General features: G+C 38.2%; 1 protein-coding gene across 1 annotated transcript; it reads right to left on the bottom strand.

Moving 5' to 3' along the window:
- Nucleotides 1-188: 188 nt before the first annotated feature.
- Nucleotides 189-18,100, bottom strand: golga2 (golgin A2). The gene is made up of 28 exons (XM_088356179.1): nt 17,994-18,100; nt 14,736-14,897; nt 14,293-14,361; nt 13,746-13,868; nt 13,525-13,571; nt 11,500-11,563; nt 11,362-11,421; nt 11,082-11,162; nt 9,862-9,900; nt 9,719-9,781; nt 8,835-8,928; nt 8,647-8,753; nt 8,506-8,564; nt 8,281-8,422; nt 8,101-8,190; nt 7,887-7,994; nt 7,595-7,682; nt 7,314-7,453; nt 7,022-7,240; nt 5,915-6,028; nt 5,624-5,848; nt 5,450-5,549; nt 4,294-4,385; nt 3,868-4,141; nt 2,543-2,707; nt 2,370-2,476; nt 2,129-2,306; nt 189-1,326 (listed from the first exon to the last, which is right to left on the bottom strand). The coding sequence occupies exons 1-28, from the start codon at nt 18,081-18,083 to the stop codon at nt 1,097-1,099; spliced, it is 3,330 nt and encodes a 1,109-aa protein (XP_088212305.1). The 5' UTR covers nt 18,084-18,100; the 3' UTR covers nt 189-1,096.
- Nucleotides 18,101-19,075: the final 975 nt, after the last annotated feature.

The raw sequence follows: 19,075 nt of genomic DNA, 5'->3' as shown, positions 1-19,075 counted from the left end.
AGTTTGATTTTATTCCCCCTATATATGAAAACAAATACTTCATGAAGGAATATTTGGAGGGTGTGCCTTATTATCTGGTGCTCATTGTGTTTTTATTAATCACACCAAAAGTGGGTTTTTCTGTTAACCATAAATATTTAAAAATATATTTCTTCAAATAAACATACGTAATTAAAAAAAATTCCACATGTTGCTCAATCAGTTTTATTCAATAGAGGGAAACAGAAAAATAAAATAATCAAAGCCAACAAATCAGTTCACTTCATTTTCATTTTCAGCACTCCTACTTAACACCAGAAAACTGATTGGTTGACACACGAAATCATTCCAAATAAAAATAATAAATAGTATATGTCCTCTCTTTGTCTTCCTTTGTATTAAACATCAGCCTGTCAGTCTCTAACCCTCACCTTCTGTAACTTGAATATACAATATGATACACTAATACAGTATGTACACCCCTCTCCACTTGTACCATCACATCTCTAGCAACAGTGTAAAGAGATATAACCCCATTTTATATTCAAACATCAGGGGTGTGCAAATCCTCCTCAATAGAGTCGAGATAAAAATCAATCTGTTTTATATATTGCGACGAGCCCCTGGTTGTAGTTCTGACACCCCTGACATAAGTTGGCCAACTCCCAGTGAACAAGGACGAAAAAAAGTGGAAGGGATTTGGAGGGAAAGTAACGATGAACCGATGTAAACAAGGCGGTAGCAAAAACTCTGTACGACTGCCCATTTTTACAAATAGGAGTACGGTCAATGGATTACATACAACAATTTGGCAAAAAATGTGATGGGAAAGGTTAAGTAAAGCAAACTTCTTTCAAAATGGCTTCCTCAGCGTCACAGGCGTCATAGGAGCCGCCATGAAGCTTCGTATAACTGTTTTAGTGCAATTACCTTCTATTTATGTCCACGTCTCTACAAAATGATACATATGACCACGCCTCCCGCACAACCACGCACACTCCAGTTTTAGGTAAGTATTACATTCAAACCTGATGTGTCACGAGGACGGAGACGTGAGGCCCTGTTATTGCACTTAGCGTACGAGTAAAGTGGGGTGGGCAATTTAGGACGAGCTGTCTCACACCACCAGGATCTTCACCTCGTCTTGCTCATCAGGCCGGTAGAAGAAAGGGATGCAGGGGTTCCCGCCCATAAAGGGGGGCGGCCGAGGCGGCCCCTGCGGGTTCTGGATCTCTTGCAGCAGTTGCATGATCTGCCGCGCCGTGCCGTCCTCTTTTGACTCGTTGGCAGGCGACGGGGCCTCCTGGCCCGCGCTGGGCTCGGAAAGGGGGATGACCTCCATGGATTCTGAGATGCAGTTAAAAAAATACAGTTATTCACTAAATAACCAGACTAGTTTAAGCAACGTTAATACGTTCGCCTGAATATCCTTTTCCCACTTTTGTTAAACGGCCCCTGGGCATCTCCATGCCAACACACTGCAACAGGCTATGGTCGCTTTTGTAACGCCGTCACATCGATACAGATGCCAAGAAGTCAAAAATAAAAACTCAACGAATAAATCAATAAAGTGTGTTCACCGTGTAGGAATTCTATGCACTGAAATAATCAATTTTAGCAATTAGCATCATTTGAGTTTGTTTACTTTCTAATGTATGTATCATAGAAGTAAGATATTGAACCCAGAATCTGAACCCGGCCAGATTGTGCCTAAAATATCAATCGTTAAGTAAATTTTCGAGCCTAACTTTTTTTAAAAACTATGGCCCAACAGGCAACTACTCACACCCACGCAAACAACACTGATTTGGATTCATAGTCGCCACGTCAAACACCCGATGCTCCCGAAACAGCTAGTGCATATTGCAGCATAGACATATGTTGTGGCTAAAAATACGTAATTTGGGGGTATGCCGGGGCCTACGGCACATGGGACAACCAATATGTGGTCACAAAGTATGTCTGTGCTGCAATATTTCTCCAATTTTCTCTCCAGGAATGTCACCAAACATCCCTTACCCCCTAAAATAGTTTCTCCTCAGATCTACATGATTCACATAAGTAACCAATTTTCACTTAAAACGGCAAATTTTGCTAAAAAAAAAAAATAAAAAAAATAAAAAGACATTTTTATGCCTGTCCAGCTTACCAGAACCGACGTCGTCACTGTTATCTGGACGTTCGGGGGGATGGTGATCCTCGCCGATGGGAAGGAGGTCGGGGTTGCCCGGAGCCAGGCAACCAACAGTGCTGGCGTATTTGCCGTACCAGTCGTTGCGCTCTGATACCAGCCTCATGACCAGATCCTGTAACTCCGCCAACTTCGCCTATTGGAAGTGATTGGATTTTTCAAATTGTATTTTCTGGCATGCGCTCCCTTGCACCGGTACCTTCATCTCTTCTTTGTCCTGAGCCAGCATGCTGATGTATTGCTCCTTCTCTTGGTGCTTTTGCTTCATGATGGCCCTCTGGTTTTGGTACAAGGCGATGTACTCGCCTGGAAAACAAAATTACATTTACCTCGTTTTATTCGCCTCACCTTAAAACCAATCCTCTTGCTCACCGATGGTGTCAGTCTCGCCAGACAGCTGGATGCAACGGTGCTCCAGTTCCTCCACACGTTCCTTCAAGTCGGCTTTCTCCTGCATAAGTGAGGTGAACCGCTTCTGGAGCTTCTCCATTGCAGCTTGTAAGGCTTGATGAACTTCCACCGGCACTCCATCGCCATCTGGGCAGATTTGATGGTTTTCTGCATTAACAGAAAGCCATAGGGTGCAGAAACATTTAATATTGCGACTATAACACTGCACTCAAATCATATCAGGTTGGTTTACTAGTCTTTAGTTTTAAGAGCATTGCATTCAAATCATAGACAAAATGCCTTTTTGCTTTTTCATACACAAAATCTTTGGACATCCCAGTTTTTATTTTATGCACAGCAGGTCACCAACTTCTGCATGTCCAACAGACAAAACAATTAGGGACAGTAAGACAGGTGCTCCACATATGCTTTATATTCTGTCACAATTGAGATGATCACAGAAATATTTTGTATTATATATTAATCTTTAAAAAAAAAAAAAGATAATGTCATTGAAATATTAGATTCATAGACACATACATAGCAATATGACAAAGTTCATACAATAGTAAAAAAAGAAAAAGAAACATCTCCCTATGCAGCAACTCGAATTATCATGGCAAAAACTCGTGGCCAAAAGTTATTTAAATTTGAAAAATAATACTGATTAGAATATTCTTCCATTTTTCATGTAGTTTGCTTTCAAATGTAAAAGTTTAAAAACACACATTTAATGAAATCAGTATTATCAAAAGCTTTAACTATTAGAGTAAAGGCAGCTTAAGCCTCTGAACTCAATACTCAAAGCAGCTTTAAAGCTTTACTTTTGAGCGCATGAAAGTATTCAAAAGGTAAATTGATAAAAACATAGCTCTAAGTACAGCTAAACATTTATCAAATAGCATTGCTATTAATATGCGTAAAATAGGAACACATCTGCACTATTGGATATCAAAGTTTAGTTGTGTCTAATAGAAAGGGCATCTCGCTAGCTCCATAAAACATTTCTTGATGCAGCAGTAGCTAGCTTTACAAGGTTAACGTGTTCAGGCTGAAAGCTGATTTTTTTTTGTATCCCCGTACATTTTTAAACAAGCATGTAAAACATTTCACTACAACTTAGGCCAGTCCTAAGAGTACTACATTGTAAATATTTTTTTCCGATTTTTACTCAGTCTTATCTCACTTTGTTACGTGTTTACCCTGGAGTACTATGTCTAATCTTGTTGCATAAAATGTGAACTATGATGTTAGTAATCACAACAAAGATAATCCAAATCATCTGATAGTCTTCCATTTGTCATCACCTGAATGTTGGTGATCATGTTCACAGTGACTATGTGGGCCCTGAGTTCGTTCGTGCTCATGATGATGACCGTGATGATGGTGGTCATCGTGCTGATGGTGATGATCGTGGTGGAGATGATGATCGTGCTCATGGTGACTTTGCTGCTGGAGGCTGAGCGCCACGGCGGCTCGGTGCTTGGCGGCTGCGTGGAGTCGTTCCTCCTGCCTAAGTTGCCTCCTGGCTTCGTCTCGCTCGGCCTCCAAGCTGGCCAAGGCATCGCGGATGAACTGTTCCTGTAGAAAATAGGTCGCATGGAGTTGACGCAAGCTATTGTTAGCAAAAATTCAACATGCATTGCCCCTTTTGTAATGCAAGGACTTAATTCTTTCTGAAGGTGACCCTGTCATCAAAAATGTGGCAGAGGTGGCTAGGAGAAGCTTCTCACCATCTCTTTTTGGCTCTCAAAGTCTTGTGGAATAATGATGGAGGGTGATTCTGTAACACTTTCTTGAGACATCTGACTCTCCACTCCGTCTCCTAAAAAACAGAGAACAGGGTCACCAACCTTTTCAAAAATGAAACCTACTTTTATGTTACCGATTAGCGCATAGGACTTCCAGTTTGATATGCACTTCTGACATATAATAGCTTATCATGTTATTACTATGTTACAATTATGTTATGACCAGGTTGTGATTATCAGAAGTGGGTTTAAAATTGGCTGAGTCAAGCACTAAAATATTTGCCTTGTATAGGAGCACTGAGAGATTTACATGTATTAATTATAGGCTAACAGAAATAGTAATTGGGACAATTAGATCATGCATCTAAGGCAGGGGTCTCCAACATGGTGCCCACAGGAATCAGGATGCACCCCTATGGATAGCTGAAGTGCCCGCAGACCTGTTTTGAAATTAGCTTGGCATTTTCTAGTAATTTTTTTTTTTTGTGGATGACTAGTTTATTTAACCCTACTTCCAATAATTAACCTGGTAATAACATGGTACTATATGCTAAGTTTCTACTTTAGAAACGCATAAACTGGGTGCCCTTTGCACTAGTTGGTAAAAAAATAGCTCTCAGCTTGAAAAAGGTTGGAGACCCCTGGTCTAAAGACATTGATCAAGTCAATGATTCTTTATGTCGGTGAGAGAAAAAAAAAATCACAATGACCCATTACTACTGAGCTATTTTAGAACCGCTCCACTGGCTACTCAAGTGCCACCAAGCGCTACAAGATACCTGTGGCCACTGCGTTGGTGACCACTGATGTAGAAAAGCTACATAATGATAGTATATAAAAAATTGTGAAAAATGATTTGGCCTTGTAAAATGTATCTTTTTTTTAACATCTTGAGATGCAAGCACTTGTTTGATGCACATTGTATGTTTCACCTAACTATTTGGGCTTATAGGACCTTGATAAACATAAAAAGTTATCTCTTTACAAGGTGTAATTTAAGATGAAATTAATGTGGATACAATGCCGTAGTAAAGCACACACAGTTACAACGTAATATAACCCTAATTGTGATGTACACGCATTTGTATGCCAGGTCTAAAAAAAAAATCATATCAGACAGAAACAAGGAGAAGCAGACCTTCAACTCTTGGCACTATCGCTACAGCTGAACTGTTGAGCAGCTCTCTCACTTCGGCCTTCAAATTCTCGTTATCTTTCACCAAATGATCCAAATGCTCCTGACCGGGGTAACAAGTAGGTCAGTCATTCCATTATTTCACAGAACAAGAGCAAGGCGCAGTAGCGTGCATACCTGTGCTCGCTTCAATTCGTTCAGGCTGACTTCCAGTTGAGCGCGGCCATGGGACTCGTCATGCTGCAGCCGGTCCATGAGCTGGCTTTGAGTCAAATACTCCCGGTGGAGCTTCTCCCTCTCTGAGAAAAGCACCTGGTAGGCAGCGCTGTACTGCTGCAGGTGAGCTGCCACCTGGTCCCTCTGCTCAAGCAGACCTTGAGCCTCCTTGCATTTCTCTTCCAGCTGGTGGTAGGTGATTTTAAAAGTAAACAATGGCTCAATTAAGATCGTGAAACAATGAAAACGTACCTGCTCTTTAACGTCGTGCAGCTGCTCTTGAAGCTCGCCCATTCTGCGCGCCAGCTCTTTCTTCACATGCTGCTCTGACTGAATGGCTGTGGTCAGCTCCATGTTCTCATTTGTCTAGGGGGAAAAAAAAACAAGGCTTTTTTTACACCGGACTATTAAGTGCATGAAATTAGAACTACTTTATGGGGCAGGTGTTGCACAAAAAGTACCAAATTTGTGCATTGTTTGATCGGTCATAATATATTAATGATCACAATTGCATAACAAACTCCAATTGGAATCGAAAACCGGATCGCGGCAGCGAGTGTGCTGGATCTTATCCACAAGATCCCTAGGGATAAAGAAGACACATGCATTACGTTTTATTTCATCATCAGACTGTTTAGTCACAGTACTAAATTGTTGATGTTATTATTGGGCCATGCCAAAATAATATTGTCCGACTTTAAACTTGTCCGTGGTACACAAGAAAAATTGAGGATCACTGAAAAAGAGTTGTATTGGTGACTCGCAAAGTCGTTACAAAGCGCACTACATTCTGAACTCAATGAAGAGAAAGGCAATGTGGGAAGTAATTTGGTCCATTTTAACTGAATGACAAGAGAGGCATTGTTGGAAGGAATTAGGTCGTCCTTAAAAATGTAGGTAAATGCATAGCCGCAAATATTCAAAACTTTAGTGCGTAGTTTGAGCTAAAAGTGAAACACAATTTTATACCAATTTTTAATCACGTTCTGTTTTTTTCATGTTTTTAATATTTGTTACAGTGACTGAAAATAGTGTGAAAATGGTAATCATGTAGTCTGTGGTTTAGTGGATATGATCCGCAGGGATATGGGTTTGAATCGCATTGCATTTCAATTAATGCAATTGTCAACAACAATTCCATGTACCTATAGCCTTGAGGTTAAGGTTAAGTGATCCCTGTTGTTAAGCAATTATGATCAACGATAAAATGCATCTACTGATCAATTTTTGCTCAAATATAGTAAAGCATTTCCAAGTTTGAGCGCAGATAAGGAGCACTGGAATATGAAGTGTTTTTTTTTAATTCTGGTAAATTTCGGGTTTTTGACGGGGTACATATACAGTATGTGCTTTATATACCAGTTGAACAAAGCCATTCTGCATCTCAGCCAGCTGGTCCTTCAGCGTTCGATTCTGCGTGAGCGCCCGGCTGATGGTTGCTTTGTCTGACTGAACATCCTCCAGCATGCGGCGACGGTCGTCGGCCTCCTGGGCTTGGCTCTCCACACGCTGCTCTATTTCGGACAGGCGCGCCTCTTGCTCGGAGCACAGGCGACTCAGCTGCTCGTTGTCACGTAGCTACAACAGGAAAACAAAGTATTATACTTTGAAACTGCTTAAGGAAAATATTTTGCAACATATTGGTGCGCACCTGAGATTGATACTGCTCCTCCAGAGATTCCTTCTCCTTTTGAAGAGAGTTGAGTGCTTCCTGTAGAGCTACCTCGCTTTCTGAGGGGCCTGAGGACTGAGTCTCTGCACTTGGCTCTTCTCTCTCGTGAGACAGTAATGCTAAACAAAATTGAGAACAAACACATTTGGGAATGATTTAACTACTTAAAAACAAAATGTGTGTTATTCACAAAAAATTAACTAGAAACGGAGTATCAGAAGAATCAAAAGCAAAATCTTACAATTAACAGTTTAGCATACCTGCAGTATTCTTTAACTCTGCAATAGTAGCTTCAAGTTCTTGGACTCGGTCAATGTTTTTATCCCTCTCTTCTGCAACTAGCGAAACCTTCAAGACAGACATGATATAATCTCAATTAAATAATTGTTTTATTATACAAGCGTAACAATAATACAAACATCTTTAAAAACCGTACACAAATGTTTATGTCGACGGGGAGACAATATTTTGCTTGCAATGTTTCAATGGTGAAGAAAAATAATAACTTGACTAAATGCAAGAAAAAATAATCCTAAATATCGGAAAATTTACTTGTGTAAGCAGCTGTTCTGTTTTGTCCTTCCAAACACGGCCCCCCTCCTGAATCTGCTCTGCATAAAGGTCTCGCTCTGTCTTCAGCTGGGCAACTGACTCAATTAGCTGTGGGACCAAGAACAACATAGATGTAAGAAATAAAATCCATTGCATTGAAAAAGCAGTATCACACTAATTCACTCAATAAATAATCAATGGTAGCATCCAGAACCTGGTGATTGTGAACTTCCATCTGCTGCTTTTCCTCCAGCAGCAACTGGATCTGCTGGTTGGCACTGTTAGGATCTGACTGAGTTGAGTACTGTTCCAACAAACAGAAAACACATTATATGTGGGAAACACATAAATAAGAACCAAAACTCAATGTCATATATAATGCATATTAAGAGACCTGCTGCAACATGACGTCGGCCATCTCAAGCCTCTTGCGGAGATCCTCCACCTCCATCCGCAACACTTCAGTCTCTTGTGATCTCTGCCTCAGTTGCTCAGATAGCTCTGAACTCTGCTGACTAGACTCGTCGCTCAAGTTACTGTAAAATATTTTATATTGTTTGTGGCTTTTACTCCAGTTTGGTGTGTTATTTGATGGTACAGCTCCAAAAAAAAACCTTACTTTTGCCTCAACAAATCTAGCCGTAGGGCATCTCTCTCTTTTTCCAATTCTTTGTTGTGCTGGAAACAAAAATAAATGAATGAATGTTATCCTAACAGCAGATTAATTAGTTTGCATTTGCATTTACACTTAGTTTCCTACTTTTTCAATTTGCTTCTGTTGTGTGGAAAGGGATGACAATGTTCTCTCAAGCTCGGACACCCTCTGTTTTGTGGACTGCAGTCGGCTATTCAGCTCCTCTGCTTCTCCTGGACATGCAATAAAAAAAAGGAACTTGCAGCTTTGGGGAGTTTTTAGAAGAAGAAAAAGAGAGGGAAAAAAGCGCCCACCTGCTTTCTGCCGCGCGGCCTGTTGTGTGTACTGTAGCGCCGTCTGTAACTCAGATTTCTCTGACACCAGTATGCCAATGGTTTGAATGTGGACCTTGTGACATCAGATACAGTGAAACAGTTTCTCCAATTATTCAAAATGTAATCTCTGTCAACAGTTTATTGCATTTTCAGCTCACTGTTACTAGCTCAGTTAATATGACACACACCAACAAAGGAAGGCAAATGTACTTGAAGCAATGCTGTAGGTACGCCCTGTTTTTTGAACAACTAGCTGGGATGCCAACTTAAATTTTGTAGAACTACACATAGTAGAAAGTGAGGAAAATGAAATCCCAACTTGTGATAAAGATGTCAGAAAAACAGGTGAGACAGGCAAGGGTGGCATTTTAGAATGGAAGTCAAGACGGTCGAAAAAAAGAAAGCAAGACAAATGTAGCTTCCAAGAACTCGCTGTTTGTGTTAGCATTAGCAATGTTAGCTTAAGACAGAGTAACGTTGACGCCGCTTGGATTTGGCATTAATATTAAATAGCCAGGGTGACCTATATCATGCGGTTTGGTATCAAGAAGAAAAACATACATGTATTTATACAACTAACCAATTGCTTTAAATTGAAAATTACATCCCAATTGCGCATGTTGTGAATGATCACAGCTCATGTTGTAAATGTTAAAAATCCCTTTAAAAATAATTTGTAAAAATGTTTTACGGACTATCCAATTGAAAGACTAGCTGCATTTACGTTTTAATAGTGATTTAGAGTTAATCAAAACTGAATTGCTTTTAGAGTGTCATCCGCTATTAAAATAAGAAATATGAGAATTTAGTAAGCAGCATGCCACCTAATACCAATTTTAATTTCCGTGGTAAGAGTTTTATACCTGTAACTGCTCCCGCATGGAAACCTGCTCTTTGGAAAACTTTTGTTCAAATTCCTTTCGCTCCTGAACGAACAGAAATGAAAAAGTCACTAACGCCTGATGGTGAGATGACCGACAGAAAAAAAGTTTAACAGAGGATAGACCTTTTGAAGCTGATCTGCAAGCTCTTGAGATTGTTGTGCCTGATAACATAGAAAAACACAAACTATCAACACAAGTAGGGCTGCAAAAACAAATTGCTAAAATCAATGTAAATCGATTATTAAAAGTGTTGGCAACTAATTAGATCATCAATTTGTTGTATCACGTGATTTATGAGCCACTAAGTATGTTAAATTAATGCACACAATTATTTTGTGACCCTGAAAGTTGTAGTAACACTTTAGTCCGGCATAAGGTGCCAAGACCAATTAAAAAAAATAATAATACATTTATTGAACATTAGATCATTACAAAAAAAATTGGCATGAAAGTTTCAACTTTCTGTTTGACTGTTTTATCATGAAACAAAGTTTACATTTCAAGGTAAACAAAGTAAAGTCAAAAGCGTAATTATTAATAATAATTATATGTTTAACTCCACACAAGGGGCAGATTCTTAATCATATTATATTTAATTGTTGTATTGAAAATGTGCATCATATTCAAATATTCAACCAAAAACTAATTTCTTAGCAAAATTTTGAAAAGTTTTTCATACTTTTTGGAAGATAAAAACTTGGCACTCATAAAATGAAAATATAATATGATCTTTGGTTAAAGTTTTAGGAAGAGTATCTAACATATTTGCAGGTGTATAGCATATAATTGTGTAATTGTTTATTGTCAAGTTAATTCACTAACACTTGGATTTGTTTTTTATTTCATAGAATATTCTTGTTTCGTGGACTATTTTCTATCCGTCCAAAACTTCAATAATCGAATAAAGAGTTGGAAATTATAACGTCTTTAAGATATCTGATTAATCGAAAAAATAAACGACCCATTCATTGATTATGAAAATAATCGTTAGTTACAGCCCTAAAAACAAGATAACTTCAGTTTACCTTTGCATTGTGAAATACAAAATACCGAATTCACGTCAAAACTTTAAACATTTTAGATAGTCCTGCTGAGCTAAACAAAAAAAACTTTACCAATACTTTGAATACATTTACTTCTCCTAACTGGCTGTGTGAATAAATTATAGACACTTGTGCTATATTTTACAGAAGTGTTTTCAGCAAGGTAGGGAAAATTTGCATGACTTACATGCACGGGCAACCTTTTAAGTGAGAGTAATAAAGATCACGTGCCACAAAAAGGACATGCAATACAGTTCGAGCACAGTTGCATTCAAAGATACCCATACACAGCTTCTTACCAGCTGGTCAAGCTTGGTATTGAGCTGAGAGTTTGTTAAGGTGCTGGACTCCAGGGCAGCTGACAGCTCCTGGTTCCGACTCTACCATGAACACATGCATCCAGGGAAAAGGGATGGGAAAATGGAAGAGAAAGAGAAAGTGTTTGTGGTACAAGACAAATTATGAAAGGAGAGAATTACCATTTGGAAATGGCTAACTTGGGTTAAATAATAACATCTTTGTGGGTGCAACAAAAAGTGATCAATAGCATATGAAAAAAATAATGAGTGCTCCACATACATCTAATTCTTTCTCGCCCACCGACGGTATGGCGTCTCCGTTCACGTGTACAGAAGATGACTGAAAAACAGATTAATAAGGGCAACTCAGTATTGTCAATTATTTAATCTTTATTCATCAGAGGTTGCAGCAACGTACTTCAGAGACAAGGCCATTCAGTTGCTGAGACAATTGTCGCAGGCTCTCTGTGGAAGAAAGTTGTCTGCGGGATAAAATATACAGTACAAAGATTTTTATTTTATTTTTTTAAAGAATGCACTTTGGTTTTTAAAGGGTGTGCATGCCAACACAAAGAACCTAAGCATAACCTGATTTGGTTTTCCTCGAAACAACAATGATTATTGACTATAATGGCTGATTTATTATTTAAATTATTTGTGTATTAGAAAATAATAATTTAATAACTTTTGAAACAACAATTGGTATTTAATTTGAAGAAAAGGATAACTAAAGAACATAAAAAAACCTAGCAAACCATCACATAGAATACATTAATCAAAGAAATAGTTTATAAATGTATGACATGTTTCCTCCTACACAGTGTTCATTTTACCTCTGAAAAGTGATACAAAGTGACTCGCATGCTCAAAAATCTATGGGTCCCAACAGAGATCTATGGGTCCCCAAAATTGAGTGTTATCAGCAACAAATATATAATATAAATCTATATTTACAGTTTTAATTATCACAGTTTATTGGGAATACAAATCAGATATCACTTCAAGATTTTTCAGTTTTCCAAAAATTTTTACAATATACAAAATAATATTGCTGGAAAAATTATATTAATCTATATTCTTTTGTTTATTTTCTTTCGTCGAATTGTTCGCTTGAACACACTAGTTTTCCTAGCCTCCGCGATCTTCCGAATAATTTCTCCGCGTTTTTTTAGTGCCAGAATTATTGCTGTTGTTATCACTTTCTGCATTATGTTTCGACTTATTACTGACACTGAAGAAATGACCAATATTGTGTTGATTTTCACCTAAGACTAAGTGTTTTTTTGGAGGCCTACTCATACCTGTCAACCTCCACGGCTCCATGCCCTTACAAACTGTCGTATTTTCCCTTACAAAATACAAAAAAATCTTACACCATATATTTTTTTTCAAACGTGTTTATTTATGTAGTTTAACATGTTATATTGTACATGTGTTTCCTTATTGATACTGAACGTCTTGCTGTGAGACACGGAGTTGCTCGACATGAATGAGGTTTATTATTAAAAAAAAGTTCAAAAATGAAGTAGCTTGGACGTTCACCGTAGAAGGAAAAAAAAACATGCAAATATAATTAAGTAGAATATTACATTTTCTTATTCAAATTATTAATTCATTTTCTGCATTAAATTATTGTTGGTAATATACGGATTAAAGGGATAACCTCAAACATGTCTTTTTTCATTTTCTCCTTTTATACTTCTTTTTCTTAACTTCTTTATAAAACATAATAATTCGTGATATAATGCATCAAAGCAAGTGTTGCCGTTTGAGAGCCGGCTCTTTTTGATGAGTTGAGCCGAAAAAGCCGGTTCTCTAAAGAGACAGACTTTCACTACCCAACTCAAAATCGTTTGACTTTATTGATTTGCCATTTTCGTGATAGTCGGTGTAAACCGGATGGTACCCATCATTGACAAATTTGAGTTTTTCTTGTACGTCGTACACGTCTTAAAATGCATAATAAACGTACTTTGTACGGCAAAAACGTACAGGTTGACAGGTATGCATATTACCTTCACTCAACGAAAACCACCACAACAATGACATAGTCTCGAAGCAACGAGATCTCGTTTGCCGAGATCGGCGTGCAGACGAAAACTGGAACCGCGAGACCAAAACAACAATGGCGGATCTGCCTGACGAAAAGTTTGGAGTGCGGTAAATCTTTGTTAAAAAAAAAAAAAGTAATCGGGTAATAATGACAATTTTGTGTCAAAAAAGTTGCGTCCCGGGGACGCACGTTGATTTGAGACGATGCGTCCCCAGCAGAAATGATGCGTGTCTAGAACGCAGGCAAACGAGAACACTGCCTACAGCTGCTTTTAAAACCATTTCATCTTGATGAAAGTTTCCATTACAAAGTGATAAATGTTCCTCGGTTTTCAATTACATCTGTTTTTCGTCTTTATCATGTACTAACTGTCAGTAGACACAAACTTACCTATTTTCTTCTGATGAAAACTCACTGCCGTTGGTGTCAGGGTAGTCCTTCAGAAAAAGAACAAAAAAAAAAAACAGGATACTAAGAACAAATAGAAACCTGGACACATTCAAAAAAGATCAACATTAAAAAGTTACACACAACAGAAATGTAAAGAACGAAAACAAATATACATGCAGTGCAATGACATCAACGCAGGAGTTTACATTGTTGAGACACACCTGCAGCAAATCAGTGTGTTGTCCAACAGCCTGAAGGTTAGTCTTGGTGTTAGTGCTAGCATTGTTAGACAAAGCCCTTGTAGGGGGATCTGAAGGCTGGATGGTTTCCACGTCGGGTACGGTCTGAGGTCGCAAGTACACAGAATATGCACAAGCGTTATGACAGTTGGGAAAAAACGCAAAAGGGAGGCCCTGACATAATGATGTTTTTATAATGACAGACAATGAGACAAGGTAACATAGAAGATACAAAAAGAATTGCATGCATGTTCTCTGCCAATTCTAAAGGGATCCTTAAAACTTAGCACACTCAAGTGAATGACTGAGAAGCAAAAAGTGGGTGAAAGGGAAAAATACATGTAACATGCCTCTTAATTATATCATACATGTATACACCCTTTATTTAGACTTTGAGCTAGATATGTGTAATCTGCATATGACACACATTTAGCAAGTTGCCACATGAAAAGGAACAACAATAGTGTATTCAGACGTTAGGGAAGCAAAAAATACAAGTAGAGCAAGCATAGGAATAGACAGTGCTCACCTGACTTTTGCCATTTGCAGGGAGGACTAATCCATTGCTTTGACTAAGTGCTTTGAGAATATTGTCAAACTATAGGCATGAGAGAAAGAGAGAGAGTGAAAGAGAGAGGAAATCTTTCAGGAAAGAATGATATACAAGAGCATAGAAGGCAGAGATTTTAAAGACTGTCCAAAACAACATTTCTGGTAGAAAAAATTGTGAGTATGCGTGCTTAGTATGTGTTCTGTACAAGAAAAAACATCCAGAAATATATACAAAAAGCAAAAATTGAATGTATTCCTAAATGGGAAGACCTTTATGATTTGTGTAAGGCATGTTTTAATACAAAGTCTTCATATTTGAATTCAGGATTTCCATTTAGGTACCTACATTTTCACCAACCAACAATAAAAAATTGATAAATTGGAGAGTGAGAGGATAGGTATCACCTTTAGCAGACTTACATTGTTGTCTGGAGAGTTTGCATCGATTGAGAGTGTGTCATATTGATTGGGTCCTTTCACTTTCCTCTTCTTCTTTGCTCCAGCACTGCCTTGAACTCCCCCACCTCCTCCTCTTTCTTCTCCAACACTGGCTGGAGTGCTTTTCTGCTGGAACTCCTTTAGCTGAGTAAATAGGAAAAGAGGAAAATTTGAGTTTAAATTATGTATTATCCTTTTTACTCTTAGATATTTATATTATCAATATTGACCACAAAACCTATTTGAAAAGAATCCATTAAAAATTGTGTGACTACTATTTTGAAGACCAGGGAGAAGGTGAAATTACTTAAATCTTCTAGTTTGTTATTCTTTACAGATATTGTTAAGAGGGGTGAGACCTTGCTCATGGAATTACCGACAGAATTTGACAGAGCGTAGAAAAATTGCAAAGCTACAAGATCTTCTGCTTCAAAACGCAATTCAGCACAAATTTGACTTTTTGGCATCATCGTAACTCAACATCAAAATAAGTTTAATCACCCATGTGCTATAAAAGCAACAAAGTTTCACAGACACCAACTCTCACAGATGGTTTACAAACTTAAAGCAGGGTATTAGAATAACCAAAGCCAACAGTTAAAGCTTTAGCACATTCAGAAGCATTACTTGTGCTAATCCGCTGAATATGTCTTTCTAAAATGCATTTCTGAGATGGAATTCTGATGTTGCTGTATTATGTGAAAAAACCTATAAGAGGCTCCACCTCAAAGATGTTGACTGTTTGGCGGCGAAGGTGACTGAAAAACTATCTGTCTTAACATTAAATACTTGATGCAAAAAAAAATTTCAAGTGGGCTCGCACAATATTAGAGGATCCTCCTACATCAAACATTCGCCATATGGGATATGTTATTCAGCAAAATGGTCCAAAAGAGTTTGTTAAAAGCTCGTTTTTTTTGCTTACATCGGAACTTCAGACATATTTTTATTATATACAAAAATGATTTGGACTGAATCATCCAACACATTACTTCTTTATTGACTTTTATTGACAGCAGTCGAGATTAAAACATACAAATGCAATATTATCAAGCCATGTCTCATGTTCAATTGTGACTTTAGTTTCTGTTGTTTTCAACCTGTTTATTGTGTTACATTGTTCAAAAATCACCAGAGTTGTGACAGAACAAGTTTAAGGGTACCAGTGTTTTAGAATGATAAAAAGTTAATCCCTCCCTGGATAATAAAGTTAATATTTTTTCACTACAAACCTCCACTAAAGGACTTTTAAAAGCGCAAGGCCCTAGGTTAGAGGTATGAAAGCAGGAATGCACCCAATCAAGTCCAAACAATGTTCATATTCATTAGACCACACTACAATTGAAGATGTGCATAAAAAAACATTCAGTCAAAAGCTTGTCTGAGAGTCCATGTGCACTGACTTGGTACAACTACTTGATCAAATCAATAACTGATAGATCACTTGTAAACTATTTGAATAATTGATATACAAGGGTGGCCACAAAGCCACGCACCAATGGACACAAAGTCAAGCAGAGTTACATCTCTAAGATGCCTATCTGCTACTGGCCGATGTCTTACTAGACTGCTATTGGTTTGCATCATGAAAATACTGTTCAGATATTGGCTGACCTACCTCTTTATTCAGTTCAGAATCTGTGCTTCATTAAGACTTCACGAGTCCATGATACAATACTTAACTCTTTTTATACAATATGTATTGACTATGTGTCCCAAGGCTTGCAGTGATGCTATGAGCGCAGCAAGAACTCAACAATCATGTAAACTAAGCTTGTGATTAGAAAGAAATATGAAGAAGGCACACGGATTGCTACCCTCGCTAAGTTGCATGGCTGTAGCCAACCGACGATGGGGACTGTTATTAAAAATGAGGCTATGAAAGCTAAGTAATCTTAAAAAGGCATGACAATTCTTGCAAGTTAAAGTTTTAAAACAATTCATGGTTGTTCCGCTGTTTAATCCCTCACCCCGGTTTTTTCCTGCATCACCCACAACTCCACTTGACCAGCTGCACATCATACTGAAGGTAAATAAAATTTAATTTTTCAATTCCATGCATATTTATTTATGCTATCTAATCATACACACGTTTCCTTAGTGCAGTGGTTAGCACATTCACCTGACGCGTCAGTTCGAGACTGGGTGTAAAAGTATGTTGGCCTAGAGAGGGATGGGCGGCACCAGGCTGTTCTTGTCCAAGACCCACCACAGTAAATGGTGTACTTTTGACTCAAATGGTTAAAAGATCCAACCAATCATACACAGAATATTACACATAAGTAAAGAGCTCAGAACGCATTAGCATAGGTTTCCATCACCAGCTTTATGATCTAACCTCAGACCAGATTAATGTTGTACCCCGGGGTCTTCTGTAATGTTCTGTAAAATGTGTTTATTTTCATGATAAATATTTAAAATATTCGGCAGGTGAATCGAATGTCAAGATAATCGTATGAAGAACCAAATCATTTTATAAATTGTCAACTCCTAGATTTGAAATACTCGCGATTGATTCAAAGCAACAGAGAAACGCAAGGAGTTCCTAAAGTGAAAAATAAGTGATACCTATAGTTATTCTAAGCAGATGTTAGCATAGTTAATTATCATAAAAAGTAACGTTTGTCATTCAAAAGGCCATTCGGTTAGGATCGAACACGCCTAAGCCAAACATACACCACGGGATAGGGAAGAGGGGCTGTCACCTGTCAAAACATTCCCTCAGTCGGTTGGTCTAACTCGAAACCACAACCAACAACCAACAAAAACATAAACCAAAAATAAAATAAGGCAACATTTATAAAGCATTACAATGGCAAGGTTTCACTCGTACAATGCTTCTTATTCTGTAGCCTTCATGCTAATGTCTTGTTAGCAAAGTTAGCACAGCCCACTGCGACGAAATACATATTTGAGTTTGTAGGCTGACAAAAAACTTGAAGCTCTTAAAGAATTTAAGTGTTTTACAATTAAATTGATATTACTATAAACAGAGACCTCATAAATAAAAACTATGTCTTCCAATTAAGACAAGTTGATGATTGAATTGTAAGGCCACGCTAAAGCCCCGGTCTTTCCTGCCCTCCTAAACGGGACAGGATCGACTGAAACCAGACAAACGTCGGACGTCGAACAAGGAAGACGTGTAAAAGCATTTGCCACAGCATAGCACCCAAGGTGTTTAGAAAATACGACATATTTAAATGACATCCCACTGTGCGTGAATGTGATTAGATGTACCTTTTTCTTGGCGGCGGCGAGTTTTATTTGCCTGCTTTGGTCGGCCATCCTGCTCCTGTTAGTCATCAACCGCCCGACCAACCACGTCATCAGTTCACTGGCTGATGTGGTCGAGGCCTCTAGAGGGCGCCCTTAACCTTGTGTATTGCGTTTAAAAAAATGGAGAAGTGTGGAGGAGATTCTAGATAACACTAGAATAGCCTTCCAATTTCGTTACATTATTCCGTTATATTAAATAATTGTATAGAATAGAATAAATCAGAATATGTCTTTATTCATCATTGTTAACAACATACATTTTTTACAACGAGATTAGACGTGGCACTTCGTGATAAACATGTAATAAAATACTTTATAAAAACACATTATGAAAAAGAATATTAAAAATATTAGTAGAGATACTGTACACAAGGCAGTGCTTGTTAACTGTCCTAAATTGTAATTTCATCAGGAAAAAAGTGCAATGAAAAATAGTGCAAATAAACATGTGTGCAAAAAATATGAATAAATAAATAAAATTTGAATATAACATTTTCTATAGATAGGGGAAATACATTTTTTTCACATTCTAGTGTGCTTATTTAGGGAGTTGTTCACTTTGGGGAAGAAGCTGTCTATGAGCCTGTTTTTTAATGGCCTTAGCACCTACCAGAGGCATCATGCCAAAGAGCTGGTGGCTGGGGTTACAGAAGTCAGGTCATCAAATTAACAGAAGAGCAGTAAACCGCTGCACCAGTACGTGCTACCACCTTAGCAATCAAAATGTTGTCGACTTTCTTGCAGCAGCGCCAGTTGTCAATGTCCGCCAGACTGGGCAGAGAGATGATTTTCTTGCCGTGTAAATGAGTCCCTGTATGGTTCTCCTGTCTGCAACCGTGGACCCAGCATACCACACCGTGATGCCGTATGCCAGTATGGTCTCCACAGTGTCTCTGTAGTATGTATTAATGTAGTATCCTCTGTACATCTGATATTGGGGTTCCATGCCAAATGTTGCCTGCAGAGTGCAGTGACCTACGGCATTGCGTGTTAGACCCCAAAATGCCAAGGACTAAGGGAAGATATATGCTGGACTTTAGTTT

The sequence above is a fragment of the Urocampus carinirostris genome, chromosome 16 (assembly GCF_059441175.1).
Source record: "Urocampus carinirostris isolate Australia breed hairy pipefish chromosome 16, RoL_Ucar_1.0, whole genome shotgun sequence".
In the NCBI taxonomy this organism is placed as follows: domain Eukaryota; kingdom Metazoa; phylum Chordata; class Actinopteri; order Syngnathiformes; family Syngnathidae; genus Urocampus; species Urocampus carinirostris.
The sequence above is the reverse complement of the archived record's forward strand: the minus strand, read 5'-3'. Positions and strand labels throughout refer to the sequence as shown.